Source organism: Lepidochelys olivacea (genome assembly GCF_965140295.1).
Source record: "Lepidochelys olivacea isolate rLepOli2 genome assembly, chromosome: 10".
Taxonomy (NCBI): domain Eukaryota; kingdom Metazoa; phylum Chordata; order Testudines; family Cheloniidae; genus Lepidochelys; species Lepidochelys olivacea.
The window spans coordinates 78,913,241-78,933,221 of NC_140420.1; the positions used below are offsets into that span (position 1 = coordinate 78,913,241).

The window sequence follows — 19,981 nt, forward strand, 5'->3', positions numbered from 1 at the left end:
GAAACCTAACCCTGCCATGAACAGCAAAGGCTGAATTTTCCACATGAGCCTTCAACTTGGATCCGACAAAGATTTGTCAGATCAGCTACATTTGAAGACTCCTGATCTGTTTCTTGCTGTGGATAGGCCATGCACAGCACTGTTACTCTGAAAACAGGGTAGACCCAGGGACTCTACAGTTCTCCTGGCATGAGAAATTTCAGCAAAGAGAGAGTTCTTGCAGAAAGTGATAAATGGCTTTGGGGCCCGATCCTGGGGGATGATGAGGAACCTCAGCTTCCCCCTGAAGACATAGGGAGTTGCGTTTGGCCTTGCCTGGTTTTGCTGGAGGACTTCTCGTCGCCTCAGAAGGTGTGTAAGAGAAAAGGGCACAAGCCCGGTTTCTGTTCCTTCTCAAAACATCTTTAATTGTAACATCACTGCTGCAAAGCTCCAGGAGCAATGCTGGGTCAGAGGCCTGGCAGTTCCTCAGAACTGAGAACAGAGAGTGTGGAGGCGGGGGGGTCCCTGAGGGACCAGGGCTGGCCAGGAGTCAAAATGGCCTGGGTGTAATTTAAAGCAACGCTTGGCTTCTGTGTCAACCAGAGATTAGGTGGAGTGTCATGCAAGCCACCCTGACTGCTCCTGTCCCTGCTGCCACCATAGTTCCTCCTTGCTCCCAACAGAGCTCAGAGGAAGCCGGTGGCCTGGAGCCAGCGACGTTTACTCTATGCGATCCAAACATTGCCTCCTCCAGCCTGCTCTGTGTCAGGGTTTAAGCAATGCAAGGGGACTTTGGGCCAGATTGTGGGTGAATTTGCTTGGGGGAGGAGAGGCTTCTCTGGGCACTCGTAAATCCAACCTGCCAGCTGCCAGGCTGAGCTATACGGGGCCGAGGGGGCTCAGGTTTTGCACTCATGCATGATTTACTATTTTAGAACTTTGTTTTAGATTTCAAAAATAACCCACCAGCTTCCAATGCACTATGGGGAACCATGCTGTTTGCCTCCTCTCCCCTCCACAAGAGCCATGGTTGCTTTCGACCACGGTACTGCTGCTAACATCCCTGCTACTTCTGTAACTTCTCATCCTTGCTGCGATACATAGCAAGGAAGAACACACCAGCTGGAAGCTCTGCCATTCCCCTCACCCTCTAGACACACTGCCCTAGACAGCAGAAGCTGAAACGTCTTCCTGGCTCCACACCCCATTGCTGGCTGCATTCAGTTAAGGCTGCATGTGGAGACAGAGACAAGCTTCCTGCCTTCAGGGTACACAGATGCATCCTCCAGGTCGAGTGGTGGCTTGCTCCGAGTAGCAAGGGCCACTCACCTAGCACAAAAAGAAAAGGAGTACTTGTGGCACCTTAGAGACTAACCAATTTATTTGAGCATAAGCTTACGAAAGATTATGCTCATATAAATTGGTTAGTCTCTAAGGTGCCACAAGTCCTCCTTTTCTTTTTACGAATACAGACTAACACGGCTGTTACTCTGTCACCTAGCACAGTTGATGTGGAACGCGGCTGTTAGCAACGTCTACACACCCTCCCACTTACTGCTGGTCTGCGGATGGGCCCACAATTCAGTACCCAGGCGTTCAATTCAGGAACACACCTGCATGCACATTTTGCACACATGCCTAAACACAAGTGACTTGAAAATCTGACCCCAGATGGAACTGATTGTCGTGGCAGAGTTTCAATGGGTGACCTACAGTTGAAACCCTCAGTGTTACAGGACTTTACTCATCCTGAGTGTCTCAGCCCTTCTTTTTACTGCAATTTTGGAACCAAATCTATTTTAATAACCACATGAAGACTGATGAGGCCCAATCAGCTCATCCATGCTAAACCAAGGACATCCAGACCGAAAACCTGAGGGCACAGAACAAACATTTAAAAACTACAGCTTGAAAGAAAACGTGCCACTCATTTAATAAAAAAAAAACAACCCAAACTCTAACCGTGCTAATTGACTCTGATTACAAATACTCTGGGCACTCACCGCTCTCAGTGTAGCAATGAATAAATTATTTAGCATGGGAAAGATGGGTATTGCTAATTATGTCTTAAGTACATGGGATGAAATGCAAGATTCCAGCTCTGCCTCAGTGATTAATCCTCCCTGTTTGTATTCCCCACACAGAGTCCCGCAAACTTTTTTTTTTTTTTGAGGGGGGGCGGAGGAGGAAATATTAGCACATCCAAAAACATTGCCATTAACGAAGAGCCCCCGGAGTAGGCAAGTTACAGCTAAAGACTGAGTTGATTAAATGGTTCTGAGGGCAAGGAAAGAGGCTTATGACATAACACAGATTTTTGAAAACTATTTCAATATGTTTTTGAGACGTGGTTTCTGGACTGAGAACCCACATGGCAAGTTTCAATGTTTAATCGCTCATGGGAAACATCTGACACAACCTCAGTGATGGTTACACCAGCCCTACTTCTGATTTAGGCTGATCAGCCCTTGACACATGAAAATCAGTCTGGCTCATTTACAGGCACTTAATGATATCTTTACTCTTTCTCAGACCTTCATTATCTTGACCATAAGAGGATTTACTTTTGAAAACAAGGCCCCTTAAATGACTAAAGAATCCTTATAATATTTTATAATCCCACAAGATATCAAAAGTTATTTTTACAAAGCAACAGCAGATGTGTTAAAATTCCCACTAACCTTTCTGAACCATTACAAAAGAAGTGTCATCAGCCTGACCCCTATATGGTGACCTTCAATGCTCCAGCTCATACAATACTGCCATGACTAATTTAGATCAAAAGGCATCCAGTAACCAGAATTTCATTTATTTTACAGATCAAACAACTATAAAATAAGTTGCACGCTTTGTAAGGTTTTAGATTCAATGAGTAATCCCAGCTCAGAAAGGACACTCCAGATCACCGCGTACATAGCCCCATACAGTGGGTAGCAATTTAAAAAGCGCCCTCTCTTCCACAGCACTTTCCCTTTTAATAGATTTTAAAAATACAGTGTGCATAGACTCCTCCTAACATCAAAAGAATAATTATCTTAATTTACCCTGTCGTATCCAAGAGACAAATGGGGTGGGCTCTGCAGAGGCCATACACTCCATGACGGCACTCTCTCCAGCTACCACTGTGGTGTTCTCCGGAGCAGCAACAATAGCAACATCTCGAGTCACAGCTGGTTGGGAACCTAAATACACCCAGGAAAAAAAAAAAAAGAGGGATAAAAGAAACTCTTTAAAGAAGTGCTGTCCACATTCCATTTATATTAAAAACTAGCCAATTCCTTACCTCCATTTCAAGAACAAACCATCACAGAAAACAGACTTTTCTTCCTCCCTGTTTACACTGTTTGTGTGTTACATTTTTTGCAGTTCACTCAACTGGTCTGGTCAATTTCACCTTTGTTTCTGGTTACTTTCACTTCCTGGTTCTCCCATAGGAGTGCCATGTGATTGGGTTTGGAATGGACATGGAAGACTTCAGGGGAATGAGTTTCTATTTCAGGTCAACATTTCTGTTCAAGTCAAGTCCTGAACTGCAAGCCCACAGCCAAACATTGTGGGACTTTGAGAAAGTGTAGAACCTGATCTAGAGTTCTGCCCCGTCCTGCAATCACATCCATGTCAGTGAAAGTGGATGCATGCCTGGAGCCCCACTGAAGTTCTGCACCAACCCCAGGTCCCATCCACATAGCTCCAATAGAAGGATCAGGCACTTTGTGGTTCAGAACCTCTACAATTGGCCAAACCAGAACCCCAGATCTGAACGGGCCCATACTTAGAGGAATTCCAATGCAAAGTTTGATCTGAAAACTACATCTTAGGTCCATCTAATTTCTTGTCACATTAAATCTGGTAACCAGCCTCCATTGCCATTATTTTTGTCTTCAGAACAAAAGTTCAATTTAATTACTTAAAATTGTAAAATATGGGGCCACATCTACACTACCCGCCGAACCGGCGGGTAGTGATCAATCTATCAGGGATCGATTTATCGCGTCTAGCGTAGATGCAATAAATCGATCCCTGATCGCTCTGCCATCGACTCCGGAACGCCACCACGGCGAGAGGTGGAAGTGGAGTCGACGGGGGAGCGGCGGCCGTCGATCCTGCACCGCGAGGACGTGAAGTAAGTGATTCCAAGTCAATCTAAGATATGTCGACTTCAGCTACGCTATTCTCGTAGCTGAAGTTGCGTATCTTAGATCGATCCAACGTCCTAGTGTAGACCAGGCCTGAGACTCACTCTAGTTGACAGCGTCCCTTTAACCAGCACAAAGGGCCAGATTTTCAAGGGGCTTTGAATGCAGCTGCAAATGCTGCCTGCACGAAATGAGGGGCCAAATGCCACAATGTTGAAGCTGGCAAAGTTTTGCACTGAACTGTGGTCAGGAAAGGATTTTCTAAAGATTCCTAGGAAGCTGCCGAATAAAATACTTGAAATCCTTTGTTTGTGTTCACATTTATTACTTCACCCATTAACAGCTGAATCTTGCCTATAAGCAGAAAGGTGAATTTCTTTGTTTTGAATATGGAAAGGTTATCACAGACATTTTGATAACCAGCTGCTAGGTTTTAAAGTCAACCACTGAGAGATCAGTTCTCTGCACACCACACCTTCATCTTTATGCACACAGAACAAGTCAATATATAGATTACATACAACATACAGAGGGTATAGATGTATGTATAGATAATCCAAAGTGTTTTTGTAGTCACATAGGGAGACATGTATATCCAGTGTGTATACGTATTGAACAACTTCCAGACACTCAAGAGTGGTCTTTTTTTGTTTGAAGTGAACCTTCTGACTCTCTCAGCCAAGTTTATAAGGAGAGGTTAGGGAGACAGGAAATGTCTTTGCTGAAACGAAATTTTTTTATCAGTTGACAGCAGCTTTGACACTAGGAATCCTATTCTCTCCGCAGCTAATGAAAGAGGTTCAGTGCTTTCTGAAGGATGCTGTTGTTGTCTTCACCAGGTAGGAGATATGCAGTGCTGCACAATACAAGTAATTACGGCCTCCCTTAAGGTTGCTCCAGGAGCTCTCGTTCCTGAAAAAGAATATTGTGTGCCTTCAAGGATGCTGTAATTCTTTTAGATCCTGCTTGCTGAAGTTACCAAAAGGTGCATGTTATTTTCACTGGGAGGCACAGACAGCCTTTTGGTGTCCATACAAGAGGGAATGCTTCATTGTCAGCCTGGTGTATTGCAAAATGCATACAGTAATATCAGTCCTTAGCTCTTAGATGCAGCATGTTTAATCCTCAGATCTCAAAGCACTTCATAAAGATGGGTAAGTACTCTCTCTACTTCACCTCCACCCTGCCCTCCTCAATTTCTTCTTCAGCAGAGGACAAGGTGAAAGGAGGAGAAAAGTAAGAAAAATAATATACCATGGAGTAAGGTTAATGGAAGAGTTCCTGGCTCCTAATCCAGCTACAGCAGCTTCCCTCTGGCAACAAAAATGCAGAAGCCAGACCCGCCCATGACTGCCAGTGAAAAGGGGCCATGCAACAACTTTCAGGGCAAAGGGATGGGGCGATTTATCTGATAAGCCATGGGTGAAATTGTGACCTCAATCAAGTCAAAGGAAGTTTCGCTATGGACTCCAACAGGGTCAGGATCTACCCCCAAATGTCTCGACACTGTAAGTTACTGGTTTTGATCCCAGTGCATCACCACTTTAGGAACAAACCAGCAAACAAAGCCACGTACAGCACGAGGTTAGAGTCTGCACCTGCCTAACGTGAACTAAAATAAGGGGAATTGAATCTCATGCTTTAAGGGGTAAACTGATCAGGTGGGGCGACAGGAAGGAATTGCAGAAAGACACATGTACCCAGCATGCTCTCCAGTTCTCCTACATGTTCAACACTGCACAGTTGCACAGCTGTATTATTAGTAGAGGGAGAAGGTTGTTTAACTCCAAAATATCAAACTTTGGTCACGACCAGAGGTAGAACAATGGATTTGCTGGACGAGTGATTTTATCTGGTATGGCAATGCATGTGTTTCTAAGGATTAGCTGTGGCATTGTTTACATGGTGAATAAGGGGTAGATATACGTACCAGTCCCAGGATATTAGAGAGACAAGGTAGGTGAGGTAATATCTTTTATCGGACCAACATCTGTTGGCGAAAGAGACCACTCCCCAACAGAAATCGGTCCAATAAAAGATCTTACCTCACCCACTTTGTCTCTCTAATAAGGGGCAGAAGCTCCCCTGAGTGCATAACATTCCCCCAACAATTTCACTCTGAATCAGTAAAATACTTTAATGTTCCCAGTTCTTTGGCACTGGTGCAGAAAGCCACAACTTTGCTGACAGCCTTGCGCCGGAAACTGTTTTCAGCACAGAAATTCTAATTCTCAGATCGAGACATGACACAGGACATTAGAAACAGAGCATCAGCTCAGGGGCAGGTAGAAGAGCAAAACACATAAGCTAGGGATGCAGCGTTAGGATATTCCCACTTGGATTTCTCAGTCTTCCCGGGTGGCAGCAAGCATCAGGGCCAGATTGTCTCACACAGCTGAGTTTACCCTCTTTGCTGGGATCCGACAGTATCAAGTGATTCTAACCTCTCCCCTTTTCATCTAATTAGAATCTGTTCATTCACATGAAGTCACGTGGCAGCAAAAATCTCTTCATTGCTACCCTATTAGAGAAATATCAGGTGAAGGTTTTATTAGTGGTACATCAGATTAGAAAAATCTTTAAGTATACACAATATTAGCAGGGGGGGAAAAGTGTGTATTTACATCTTACAAACCAACATGGCCCTCTATTTATACTGGTGCCCAACACCATGGTGTCTAAGTGTCTAGTTAACCTCCTCCTAGAGTTGGTTGACACAAACTCCAAGGCTAGCAAGGAAACACAGATTCTTATGCACAAGTAAACACATAATCTAGAAATGAAACGAATTATGTTAGTGCAAAGTAGCAGGATTATCAACCAGGAAGTTTGGGATTAGGAAATTTAACCCACTGACATGTCCGTTTCAAACTAACCTCGAAGATTTTCCTGCAATGTTAAAGAATGGAGACCCAGAAACACAGGAAGCTTCTGCAGTCTTCTGCCAACAAAACACCGAGCTTACAGAATGAAATACTCTGTCTGAAACCCGCTCCATGCACCATGCTGTGAACTAAACGTGGGTTTTTTTTACTAGAGTTGGGTCCAACCCCTGTAAAGTTTAGATCTGGATCCAAATCTTGCTGAAGTCCCAGGTGTGTTTGAATGAAGACCTCTTCTTTAGAATAATGCAAATGTGCTCTAAAAGAGGACTGCGGAAAATCCCTGAGTCAGGACCCTGTATAGAAAAAGACCAGTAGCCAGCATTTGTCCACCAGATGGAAGCAGAGATACAAAGAAGCATGCTGTGGACTTTTACCCTGTGCAACATTTATATTGGACATTCTTAAGATTTAACCTCCAAACTCTTTCCAAATACCCAAGCAGAGTCGCAACAAAGTTCAGAGAAAAAGGCAGGTATTTCAGCCAGGTCTGAGCACGTATCAGCACTTTACACAATGGAACAATTACATTAGAAGGGGTGAATGATGGGAAAAGGCGCATCTGTGATCTGGTTTCATGCTTATAAACACACTGGGAGCTGAACAGGATTTTGCTACATTCAACTACATAAGCTATTCGTTCAGGCCAGGCCTATGGCATAAAAGATTACAAACACCACTGGCTTAACAGCCAAAGGTACGATCACACTATAGCAAAATTCAAGGGATGCTTGAATTAGCATGCCGACTAGGCTACCTTGGATTGCACTGGATAGTAAAAGACATTCTATTCCCTGCTGTACATATTGGGCCAAATATTGATTTCAGTGGAGTTACACCAGCCAAAAGTCTGGCCCACTGTTTAAATATCAAGGGGGTGACGCTCTACCCTGAAGTCACTGGAGTTACCCAAGCAGAGACGTCGTGTGAGAGGGGAATTGGGCCTTGAGGACCCACACTCGCTCTGTTTCTGAGGCACATGTTAGAAAACATCAGCAATAAGCGAGAGGGTAGCGCCGCCTGTCATGCAGAGCAAAGCCCTCAGGTTTGCTGATTGTAACACAAGTGTTGCACCACTTAATTGCAGTTGTTTTAGGCCATGCATTTCCTTGACATACTCAGGGGGCGTTTACTATAAAAATGCACGTGGAGAGTTAAAAAGATCCAAGTCGGCTGAAGTATCAGATAAATGCAACTGTATTCTGAATAGCATCTTTCATCAATGCTACAGCTCCAGGTCAGCAAAGTAGGGAAGTCCATGAGTCGCGCTCGCCCCGTTCAGCAAAGCAACTGAGCACACTGACTTGAACGGGGCTTTACTGAACAGGGAGAGTGGTACTCCCGGACAGGAGTGTGGTGCTGAATTGGGGCCTATATCCCTAAAATGCTTTAAAGAGCAAAATAACACTGCCACCAAGGAGAAGCGGTGGAGAGTGGAGGTTTTGTGGGAGAGCAGGGGAGGGAAATGGTCAATCCAGATTTGAAATGAAATGCTCAAGTGATGAGACACAGGAGGCTGCTCCCGTTGCAGATTAGAAAACTTCTGCACCAGGCGTGGGCATATTACACGGAGGGAGCGAAGGCTGGTTCTAAACGAGCCAAGGGAGTGGAAAGAGGCAACATAAGGTCAAGGAGGGAGATCTCAACAAGTCCACCAGGGGGTTGGAAAATATGAGGGCAATTTTGAGATGGAACCAGAAAGGAACCGGGTGCAGGAGAGACAGTGGAGGACATGGGTGTTGGGTCACTACACTTTAAACGTGCAAGTAGATCTTGAGTAGAGTACACCTGCTGGGGTACCTGGTGAACACATACTCAGGGGGTCTGTGCATGCACACAGGGTGACATTTGCTCTGGCTTTGTGCAGGGATCGGGGAAATGTTATTATTTATTTGTATTACCATCGCACCTAGAAGCCTCTAATCATGGAATTCCCCAGTCCACCCGCTGCATCCAACATACCTGTGACCTGCAAGAGCATCCGCTTTCACTCTGCACCCCGCACTGGGATTGCCGGACCTTTGGCGCCGTAGACTAGCACGCCCCATGGGCCTGCTCTAGGTCTGCCCTCAAATCCCCTTGTGCGGTGTCCTGTTTAGGGCTGGCAGCACAGATGGGGTATGGACCCACTGTACCTATTCAGCCCCTTCTTCACAGGGCATATGCAGCACAAAAGGCCATCCCCCCACCCCCTCCCCAGCCTGCTGTACTGGGTTAACTAGGCATGAAGTTGGCCATTCAGGAGCCAGGCTGTGCATTTCCAAGTAGAACCCAGTGATAAAGCAGAATGAGCACCAGCCCAGATGGGAGCGTTTGCTCACTTACCATAGCCTGGGACAAAGCTGCGGCCATCGCAGAGTTTAATGGTCACTTCTCTTTTTCGGCCTGATTTACGACTTTCCTCACAAGGCTCACGGCAGCTACTCCGTCTCGTCCTTCTGCAGCCCCCGTGCATCGCTTCAGAACAGAGCACCGGGAGGCACTTTGAAAGCAATTTGCTTAATCAGACAGGCACCAATTCCCAGCAAAAAGCTTTGCCAGACTTTTCTGGGTGCTCCTGGTGTCCTCTGAGGTTACAATTTAGGGGGTGGGGGGTTCAAGTCCCCCCCCCTTACGTAAAACAGATCCTCATGCCTCACAACACCTTTTCCTAAAGGGCTTTACAACTTGACTCAATTTTTGGGGTCTTTTACCATAGGATCAGAGAGCCCAGCCACCTCGGCTAGTGGTTGCTATAGAAACAGCTCAGTCCTCATCCCTAGAGTTCCGCATCCAGAGCGGCTCAGCTTGTGTATCCCAGCTGCCAAATTAGGCCAGAGTTTGAAGTCCTAAACGACATGGTCTTATTGGAAAGGGATGCCGGAGGCAAGCACAGAGCCCCCAGCAGTTCTACACCAGGCGGCCAAACCAAGCGCCTTTCCTATCAGAGCCACAGTGCTGATGGCACCAAGAGCCGTGATGTTCTGACTCCTACACTTTATAAAACCTAATACGCTAACAGCAGTTAACACCGACCTCCAAGAATGATCTGAGGTCTGGAAAACATGCCTTGTAATAAGAGACCAAAGAAGCTCAATCAATTTAGTCTAGTAAAACAGGAGTGATCTGGGGAAATTATAGAACCGCAAACCTTACATCTTTACCTGGCAAACTGGTTGAAACAATAAATTAAAAACAGAATAACTAAATACCTGGAAGATCATCATCTGATAGAGTCTGATCACCACGGATTCTGCAAAGGAAAATCATGTCTCTCTAATCACTTAGAATTCTCTGAATGTGTCAATAAAGTTGTGGATAAAGGAGAACCGGCTGACCTAATTTATTTAGATTCCCAAAAAGCTTTTGATAGGTTGCGCACAAGAAGCTACTAAAAAAGCTAAGCAGCCACGGGGTGAGAGGCAAAGCTTTGTCATGGCTGAGAGACAGAAAGCAAAGAGCAGGATTAAATGGTAAATTCTCTTCCCAGTGAAAGGTTAATAGCAGGCATTCTCAAGGACTTGTGTTGTTTAATAAATTTATTACTGACCCGCAAAGGGGGGTGAACAGTGAAGGGCAAAATTTTCAGATAACACAGGTTATTTAGGCTAGTCAGGACTAGAGAGAGACATGAGGCACTTCAGAGGGACCTAACCAAAGTAGGCAAATGGGCAACACAATGGTAAATGAAATTTAATGTTGACAAATGCCAAGTAATACACATTGGAGGGGAAATTAAACTCATCACACAGTTCTCAATTAAGCGTATCAACTCAAGAAAGAAACTGGGCTTCAGAGCTTCTTGAAAACCTCGGTCAAAAAGCTGACAAGATGTTTGGATGCAAAAGGAATGGGATGGTGAATAATATAAAGAATGGGCAGCCCTGCTGATCAGCGCCTCCCCTTCCCTCCCCATGCCTCCTGCCCACCCCAATCAGCTGTTTTGCAGTGCACAGGAGGCTGGGGAGGAAGGGAGGAGGAATGAGGACATGGCACGCTCGGGGAAGGGATGTAACGGGGAGGGGGAAGAGGCGGGGTGGCGGTGGAGCAGGGGCGGGAAGAGGCGGGGCAGGGGTGTAGCATTGAGGGAAGGGGCGGAGTGGGGGCCTGGGACAAAGCTGGGGGTCGAGCACCCCCCCAGGCACAATGAAAAGTCGGCACCTGTGAAGGTGGGAAATTCAAAACAAGTAAAAGGAAAAACGTTTCCACACAATATCTAATGTGACTGCAGAACTCATTGCAATAGGAAGTCACTGCGGCCAAGAATTTAGTGAGATTCAGAGAGGGGTTGGATATGAAGACTAGCCGCAATTATCATAATTAAGGATACAAATTCTGGAAGGGATATTAAACCTCAAGTTTCTGCATGGCTTAAAGCAATCCCTAACTATTAAAGACCAGGATGAGGATGAGACTAAAGGGGGGAAAGGGTGTTTCAGATTATTCCACATTTGTTACTGCAGGGTTCTTACGCCCTCCTCTGAATCATTTGGTACAGTTCCAGTCTTTTTAATCTGTCCTCGTATGGAAGCCCTTCTCTGTACCTTTTCCAATTCTAATAAATCTTTTTTGAGATAGGATAACCAGAATTGAAGATAGTATTCAAGATATGGGGGTGCGATGATTTATATAGAGGCATTATGATATTTTCTGTCTTATTATCTATCCCTTTCCTAATGATTCCTAACACTGTTAGTTTTTTTGACTACTGCTGCACATTGAGTGGATGTTTTCAGGGAACTATCCACAATGACTCCAAGATCTCTTTCTTGAGTGGTAACAGCTAATTTTGTATGTACAGTTAGGATTATGTTTTCCAATGTGCATTACTTTGCACTTATCAACTTTGAATTGCATCTGCCATTTTGTTGCCCTGTCACCTAGTTCAGTGAGATCCCTTTGTAGCCCTTCACAGTCTGCTTTGGATTTAACTATTTTGAGTAATTTTGCATCACCTGCAAATTTTGCCACACCGCTGTTCATCCCCTTTTTCCAGATCATTTATGAATATGTTGAACAGCACAAGTCCCCAATCCATGGGGGACCCCATTATTTACCTCTCTCCATTATGAAAACTGACCATGTATTCCTATCCTTTGTTTCCTATCTTTTAACCAGTGATTGATCCATGAGAAGACCTTCCTTCTTATCCCATGACAGTTTACTTTGCTTAACAGCCTTTGGTGTGGGACTCTGTCAAAGGCTTTCTGAAGTCTAAGTGCGCTATATCCTCTGGATCACCTTGTCGACATGCTTGTTGACTCCCTCAAAGAAACCTAATAGATTTCCCTTTACAAAAAGCATGTTAATTCTTCCCAGCATATCGTGCTCACCTACATGTCTGATAATTCAGTTCTTTACTATCGTTTCAACCAATTTGCCTGGTACTGAAGTTAGGGCTGCCGGCCTGTAATCGCCAGGAACCTCTGGAGCCTTTTTAAAAAATGTCGGTGTTAAATTAGCTATCCTTAGATTTAAGCAATAGGTACATACCATGGTTAGTATTTCTGTAATTGCATATTTGAGTTCCTTCAGAACTCTTGGGTGAATACCATGTGGTCCTGATGACTTATCACTGTTTAATTTTTCAGCTTGTTCCAAAACTTCCTCTACTGACACTTCAGTCTGGGACAGTACTCAGAATGACTCAGGTATGGGAATCTCCCTCACATCCTCTGCCGTGAAGACCAATGCAAAGAATCCATTTAGCTTCTCCACAATAGTTTTCGTCTTTTTTGAGGGCTCCTTTAGCACCTTGATCATCCAGTGGCTCCACTGATTGTCAGGCTTCCTACTTCTGATGTACTTTAAAAAACCGTTGCTGTTAGTTTTTGTGTCTTTTGCTAGCTGCTCCTCAAATCCTTTTTTGCCTACCTGATTATACTTTTACACCTGACTTGCCAGAATTTATGCTCATGTGTATTTTCCTCAGTAGACGTTGACTTCCAATGTTTAAAGGATGCCTTTTTGCTTCTAACTGATTTTTTACACTTTTTTTTTTAGCCAGGGTGGCATTTTTTGGTCCTCTCGCTGCCCTTTCTTTTTTTTTTTTTTTTTTTACTTTGGGGTATACGATTAGTTTGAGCCTCTATTATACTGTTCTTAAAAAGTTACCATGCAGCTTGCAGGCATTTCACTCTCCCATTTAATTTCTGTTTAACTAGCTTCCTCCTTTCTGAGTAGTTCCTGTTTTTGAAATTAAATGCTACAAGGGTGGGTTCTTTGGAATTCCCCCTACATTATATTACGGTTGCTATTATCGAGTGGTTCAGCTCTTCGACCAGATCCTGTGCTCCCCTTCGGACTAGATCAAGAATTGCCTCTCCCTCTGTGGGTTCCAGGACTAGCTGCTCTGTCATTAACAATGTCGAGAAATTTTATCTCTGCATCCCGTCTTGACGTGACATGTACCCAGTCAACATAGGGATAATTGAAATTCCCCATTATTATTGTAGTGTAGTGTAGAGTAAGCGGTGAAAAGTGAATGAGATTTTTTTAAAATCATCCAAGTCTTTGGTGAAAGTGCTCCCAGGCATCAGAAAACCGGTTCCTGTTTCCAATCAGAAGAGTAATCAAGTAAATATTGGAGAAAATATCAAACCCAAACCTGAGATCCAAACATCATTATTATTATTTGTATTACTATAGCACTTAGGAGCTCCCATCATGTACCAGGACCCTATCATGCTAGGTGCAGTACAAACACAAAACAAAGACTCCCTGCCCCAAAGATCTTACAATCTAATTATAAAATAAGAGAAAACAGATGGTTACAGACAGACAGGGGAGTACAAGGAAACCGTGAGCCATCTACTCAATGTGCCGCAGCTGTCAAAAAAGCGAACAGAATGTTGGGAATCATTAAGAAAGGGATAGATAATAAGACAGAAAATATCATGTTGCTTCTATATAAATCCATGGTACGCCCACATCTTGAATACTGCGTGCAGATGTGGTCACCCCATCTCAAAAAAGATATACAAAAATTGGAAAAGGTTCAGAAAAGGGCAACAAAAATTATCAGGGGTATGGAATGGCTTCCGTATGAGGAGTGATTAATAAGCCTGGGTCTGTTCAGCTTGGAAAAGAGACAACTAAGGGGGGGATATGACTGAGGTTTATACAATCATGACTGGTGTAGAAAAATGAAATAAGGAAGTGTTATTTACTCCTTCTCATAACACAAGTACTAGGGGTCACCAAATGAAATTAATAGGCAGCACGTTTAAAACAAACAAAGGGAAGTTTTTGTATTCACATGACGCAGAGTCAGTCTGTGGAGCTCTTTGCCAGAGGATGTTGTGAAGGCCAAGACTATAACAGGGTTCAAAAAAGAACTAGATAAGTTCATGGAGGCTAGGTCCACCAATGGCTATTAGTCAGGATGAATAGGGATGATGTCCCTAGCCTCTGTTTGCCAGAAGCTGGGAATGGGTGACTGGGGATGGATCACTTAATGATTGCCCTGTTCTGTTCATTCCCTCTCGGGCACCTGGCATTGGCCACTGTTGGAAGACACGATACTAGGCTAGACGGAGCTTTGGTCTGACTCAGTATGGCTGCTCTTACGTTATGTCATCATGACTGACAGTGGTCTCAGGCCACCAGGTACCTAACCATTGTCAGGTTTTTTGAAGGCATCACAGCAAAGGTGAGTTTTAAACAGGGATTTGAAGGAGGACAATGAGGTGGCTTTGAGGATGTTTAAAGGGAGTGCCTCCCAGCATGAGGGGCAGCACGGGAGAACGCATGCAGATGCTTGTTCAAAAATTTAACAAATGGGCAATCTCAAAACTTTGAGACAGATTTATTAAAAATAGGCCCAAACTGCAAACAAAAAGTTATCCGTTATCCTTTTCTGTTGTTGCTAGTGCACAACATCATCTAAGAATACTCCAAATGCAACGGGGAAAAATGTTATTTGCTCAGCTCATTTCCAGGGGTCACTTTCAGTGACTAGGAGACTTCTTCCAGAGAGGAAATTAACACATCTCCCCTTGATTCCATAAACACCCTGCATCAGCTAAGACACTGTAGGTTAAACACGACTCGACACCGTCAGCTCTCACATGTCAACAGTTTGTTGCCTGATTGCCGGAAATCTCGGTATCTCAGTCTTCTTTTCCATGAACTCTCTCACCCTCTGCGGAGGAGTCTGAAATCTAATTCATCCTTGCAGATCTCCTCTGGGAACAGATTCTAGCACTGACCAGCTGTTCAATTGAGAAAGTCAGTGCTATTGCTCTTGTTATTCTGCAGCTAATAAAGAGGCAAATTATCCATTGCAAAGCATGCCCCTTCAGAAATGCAGGCATTGTGCTTGCAAAACTTTCCCCTACTCCCACTCCCCTCAACTCAGGGGCTATATGGATTGTGCAGAGGGAAAGCTGATGATGACAAAGGAAGAGAAGTAACATCCCACAAATCTGCCTTTCCCCTCTGGCTAGATCCTCTTGTGGCACTATCTATGAGTTGTTCCTATGGATGCTGCACATCTAGGAAGAACTGGAGAGCAGAGGTCTGGGATTATTAGATTTGCACACCACCTATGTACTCAAAGTGTGCCATGAACAGTTCTGGGACAATGTACATAATAAGAGACTCCAAGACAGTGGCTCGGGCGTTTCTGGATTTATAGCAGTGCTCGTCAGAACACAGAGAGAGAGTGTGTACACAGTGATTCCCAGCCACACAACACCAAGTGGCCCAGAGATGAGCTGGTCCCAGAAGGAAGCCCGGTCGCCAACATTTTCAAAAGTGACTAGTGATTCGGGGCGTCCCACTTGAGACACCTGAAATTCAGGCCCTTTCCGACGGTCTCAAGCTGGGCGCTTGAAGTTAGGCTCCTAAAACCAGTCGTCCCTCTTCAAAGTTCAAGCCTGGTATTCTGCCCACAACCATGGCCATGGTCAGGCAAAAGCATTAGAACCTCTGAAACATAAGCTTCGGTATCTGCATATAACAATAAATCTCTGCAGAGCGCAGCGCTGAATGAGACATGTCCGGAGCTGGCGTAGATCAGCACAGTCTCACTGACGTCAATGAGGCAACACCGATTTACACCAGCTCAGTAACACTAGGCCAGTGTTGGGTTTTGCAAAACAATGTCAGCTAGTTTTTAGTTTCTGCTACAACCGTCCCAGGTCCAGAGCGGAATCTTTCTGCACCTCTAGAGTGTGGGGGAGGGGGTGATTCTGGATAAAGGCCTCTTTTTCCCCTCTCGATTCACCACAGCGCTTCAGCATGTGCCTACTTTTAGGCATTGAGAACTACTTATGTGCACAGAGCTAGGCACACGCTTAAGCGACTTGGTGAATTGGAACCTCTAATGCTATGTAGCATCAAAAGCTCAAAACACAAACAAAATCTGGCCCTGACCACTGTTGGGGACAGAACCGTGGGCTACACAGACCATTGCTCTGATGAGGTCTGGCAATGCCCACGTTCCTCGCTTCCTTCATGGAGATGTTCATGTCTTTCTTTTTTAGGCTGCAATGGAGCAATTGGGTGAGCATAAAGGATATTTTTGAATGTGGAGATGCTTTTCTCTCTGCTTTGATTACACAGAGGATGCTGCATTAGCCAGCCTTGGTCTTTTCTGCCCACCTACATACATGAGCTTTAATATTGTGTCTTTTATACTGTATACACTTTGCACTGCTTTGCAGACAGTTAAGCACTTGGTCGTGCGGTGATTCTCTGTGCAAGACAACAGGTAGGAAAATATCACCCTCTTTTAGCTTATAACTCTTTGGAACTCTGTGTCTTTCCATATATCAGGTCTGTGCTAGGGTAGTATGAATATTATTATTAATAAAACAGTAATAAGTATTTAAAGCGATGAAAATAAATATAGAATGGGAAACAAAAGCCCCAAGAAGTTAAATGATTTTCCTATTGCTAGTGAAGGTATCCAGATTAGACCCCAAGAGTTTTCACCTCCTGCACTCAAATCATTGCCCTCAAATGAAATAGCTGGAAGTCTAGACCACCAGAAAAAATATCCCCAAATCACTAACAAATAAAAATCCACTCTAGTTTTTTAAAAAGCAGCCGCTCTCCTGCATGCATAACAGCTGGTACAAATGTTATCACTTCATGTACATGTATATAAATGCCTGATTTTGAGCAAAGTCAAGTACTTAGATACCAAAGTGGCAGGATAAAATGGCACCTTCAAAAGAAACCCACAAAAAGCAGCTCATTCAAGGCCCTTTCAAAGTGAGGATCAAAGAGTGTATATAGAGTGCGTGCGCGCACACACGCAGAGTAAATGTCACAAAAGACTTTCAGAATATTTCTATCAAGAGTGTTACACTGGTTAAGCATGATCGCTGGGAGCAGCTCTGGGCAACGTCTGTCCAACTGGCTTGAGATGAACAGTCTGTACAATAGTTTTCCCTTGCCTGTGCCCTGGACTTGAAACTCTGGGAAGCAAATGGAGCCTAATCCCAGTGAAAGAAGAGGCCACCAGACAGTTCTGTTTCACTCTTCTCAACTTCCTTACACAGCCAATATGGATTTCTGCTCAGAAATTAAATCCTTTAATGTACCGATTCAGCTAGGAAGTCAACATTCTAAACTATGTGTTCCCAGAAGCCCAGCGAGAGACCGAGCCGTGGCATTCTTCCAGGAATTGATTTGTGGGTTTTTTTATTTTTGTATTTTTTTATTTTTTTTTTAGAAGCCTTGAGGCCTGCAGGGCACAGAGCTGTATTTACAGGCAGTCTTCAGGTCTGCTGCTAATCAGTCAGGGTGCGCTTTGCCCACCATTCAGCCTCCTGTAAAGCTGTCAACAATGGCTCGCTGTTTCCTTACACACGTTTAGAACTGTTCTTCATTAAGCCAAAAGGGAGCAGAGCCAGCCAGACTGCCCTATGGATGCCCCTTTATTCACTGATAAACATTAAAAATCGCTCAAACTTTAGCCAGCCAAGCTTAGCAGGGCATGTTTGTGATCTTCCAGCAGGCTCCACTCTCCAGAACCACTATGTAAAGATGGCACCTTCTTATAAAAAACTTGCGGCTCTTTTCTTGTTCCATTGGAGGCCCTACTTATCAGCCAATGGTTTAGGACATATGTCAAATTCTACTGGATACCCTTCTAAACAGGGAGGGACTTGCAGGCATAAGGGGTAGATACAAGGGCTGAAAGGGGAAAAGTTGGGGCTGAAAGGGGCAGGGCAAGAGGTTGCAAGGGTGAGAGGGGTTATGTTAGGGAGAGGCCAAGGTCCAGAGTGGGAAGGGTCTGGGGATATGAGAGGAAGGGCACAGATGGGCTGGGACATCATCATCAGAGAGTATAAGGCCGGATCATCCAGTCTGACCTCTTGTAGCTCACAGATCACGAACCCCACTCAACACCCGCACACTAACCCAACAACCGAAATTAGACCAAAGTATTACAGCCCACAGGAAACTAAACTATTGTGTGCCAGCAGGCAGGACCAAGGTGCACCAGTGCCTGAGGCCCACTGGAACAACACTGATCCATTTAGATAAGGACAAGCCCCTTCCCTTCTTGCCAGCTTCTTATCTATCCATTTCTCTTGATTTCACAGGTCATATGGCAAAGAGACTACACTGATGGCAAGTTGTTCAGGGTAGGGCAAGCTTTCCAGGCAGGGACCTGCATAATGGCAAGAAAACACTGGAGATACCTCAGGGTCTCCGAGACAGGGATTCCCACTGCAGTTCTCTGTGCAGTGCCCTTCTCTCATCCTAAAACAGCTATCCAGCCAGTGTATCCTAGTGAAGCCCTCAAAGTGCTCCTTCAAACGAGAAATGTTGGAAAACCTAATTCTACAGACGTTACTGAGAAAGTGTGTATGTGTGTGTGGGGGGGGGGGTGTCTAAAAAAGGAGAAGATCCACAAAAGCTTCTTTCTGTATGTTGTCCACAGAATGGGACCACTACATCATGCAGTCCAGAGCAATATCCTCAACCTGCAGTTTATGCAAAAGGAATTCCAGTCTTACTACAAAGCTATCTGCACGATACAACTGTTCTCCTGAACACTGCCACTTGGCATTGAACCATACGAACCTTCATTGTAATCATCCCTTTACACTCACTTCCTGCAGTCAGAACTCGGCACGTTTGGCCCCTCAAGATGGTGTTACCATGAGATGAATGCTGTGAACAAGAGTCACTCGACTCTAAATCAGTCACATGCCAGCGTCGGAGCATCACTCAGTGAGCAAGGCTTCCTAACTTGCAATACAAATAACCTTTACAAAACGTGTACACAGCTGAGGCTACAGAAACCATGGCTGGCAAATATACTGCCAACATGCTGCTGTGCTCGCCTGGAAGGAGGATTGTATTTTGTGCTCCTGTTTGAAGGATTAGAGAGTCTGGAATGTGTGGCAGCAAGATTGACAGCTTTGGCTACAGAGAGACAAGAAGTAAAGAAGAGCTCTGTGTAAGCTCGAAAGCTTGTCTCTCTCACCAACAGAAGTTGGTTCAATAAAAGATACTACCTCGGCCCCCTTGTTTCTAATATCCTGGGACTGACACGGCTACACCAACACTGCACACAGCACTGGCCATGGCCATACTCAGGGCCTGATTCTGATCTCACAGGAGAAACTATAAAGCCTGTGTTGGTGAGATCAGAATCCGGCCCACTGTATAGACGGACCGAGGGCTGGGTATCGAGTTCCACAGCATTACCTCAATCCCCAGTGCACTCCCTTACTATCCTGGTCCCATTCCTTACGCAACCTTGGCCACGCGCCAAACTCCTGACCCGTGACACCTGTCCTGAGACCAACCCTCCGCACTGTACTTCAGTCCTGCCCATCCACTTCCAGCCTGGCTGTCGCCCCTTGGGAATGCAGCTGCTTCAGCCACCACTGTTCCTGGCTTCCTGACAGAGCCAGGATCTAACCCTGTAAGGAGGAAATGTGATTCAAGAATAGGAGTGGGAGTCATGAGTTCTAGATTCTATTGCCATCTCTGCCACTGACTACTCCTGGGGGAACTCTTCGCCACTGTGCA

At 44.9% G+C, this 19,981-nt stretch overlaps 1 protein-coding gene across 9 annotated transcripts in view; it reads right to left on the bottom strand.

Moving 5' to 3' along the window:
• The window catches only part of IGDCC4 (immunoglobulin superfamily DCC subclass member 4), a 198,101-nt gene that overhangs the window by 68,397 nt on the left and 109,723 nt on the right, over positions 1–19,981 (bottom strand). For all 9 annotated transcript variants that reach the window (XM_084641365.1, XM_084641360.1, XM_084641364.1 and 6 more), the window contains one exon: positions 3,027–3,164. In XM_084641365.1, coding sequence (XP_084497491.1) covers positions 3,027–3,164 — 138 coding nt within the window. The remainder of the gene's footprint in view (positions 1–3,026; positions 3,165–19,981) is intronic.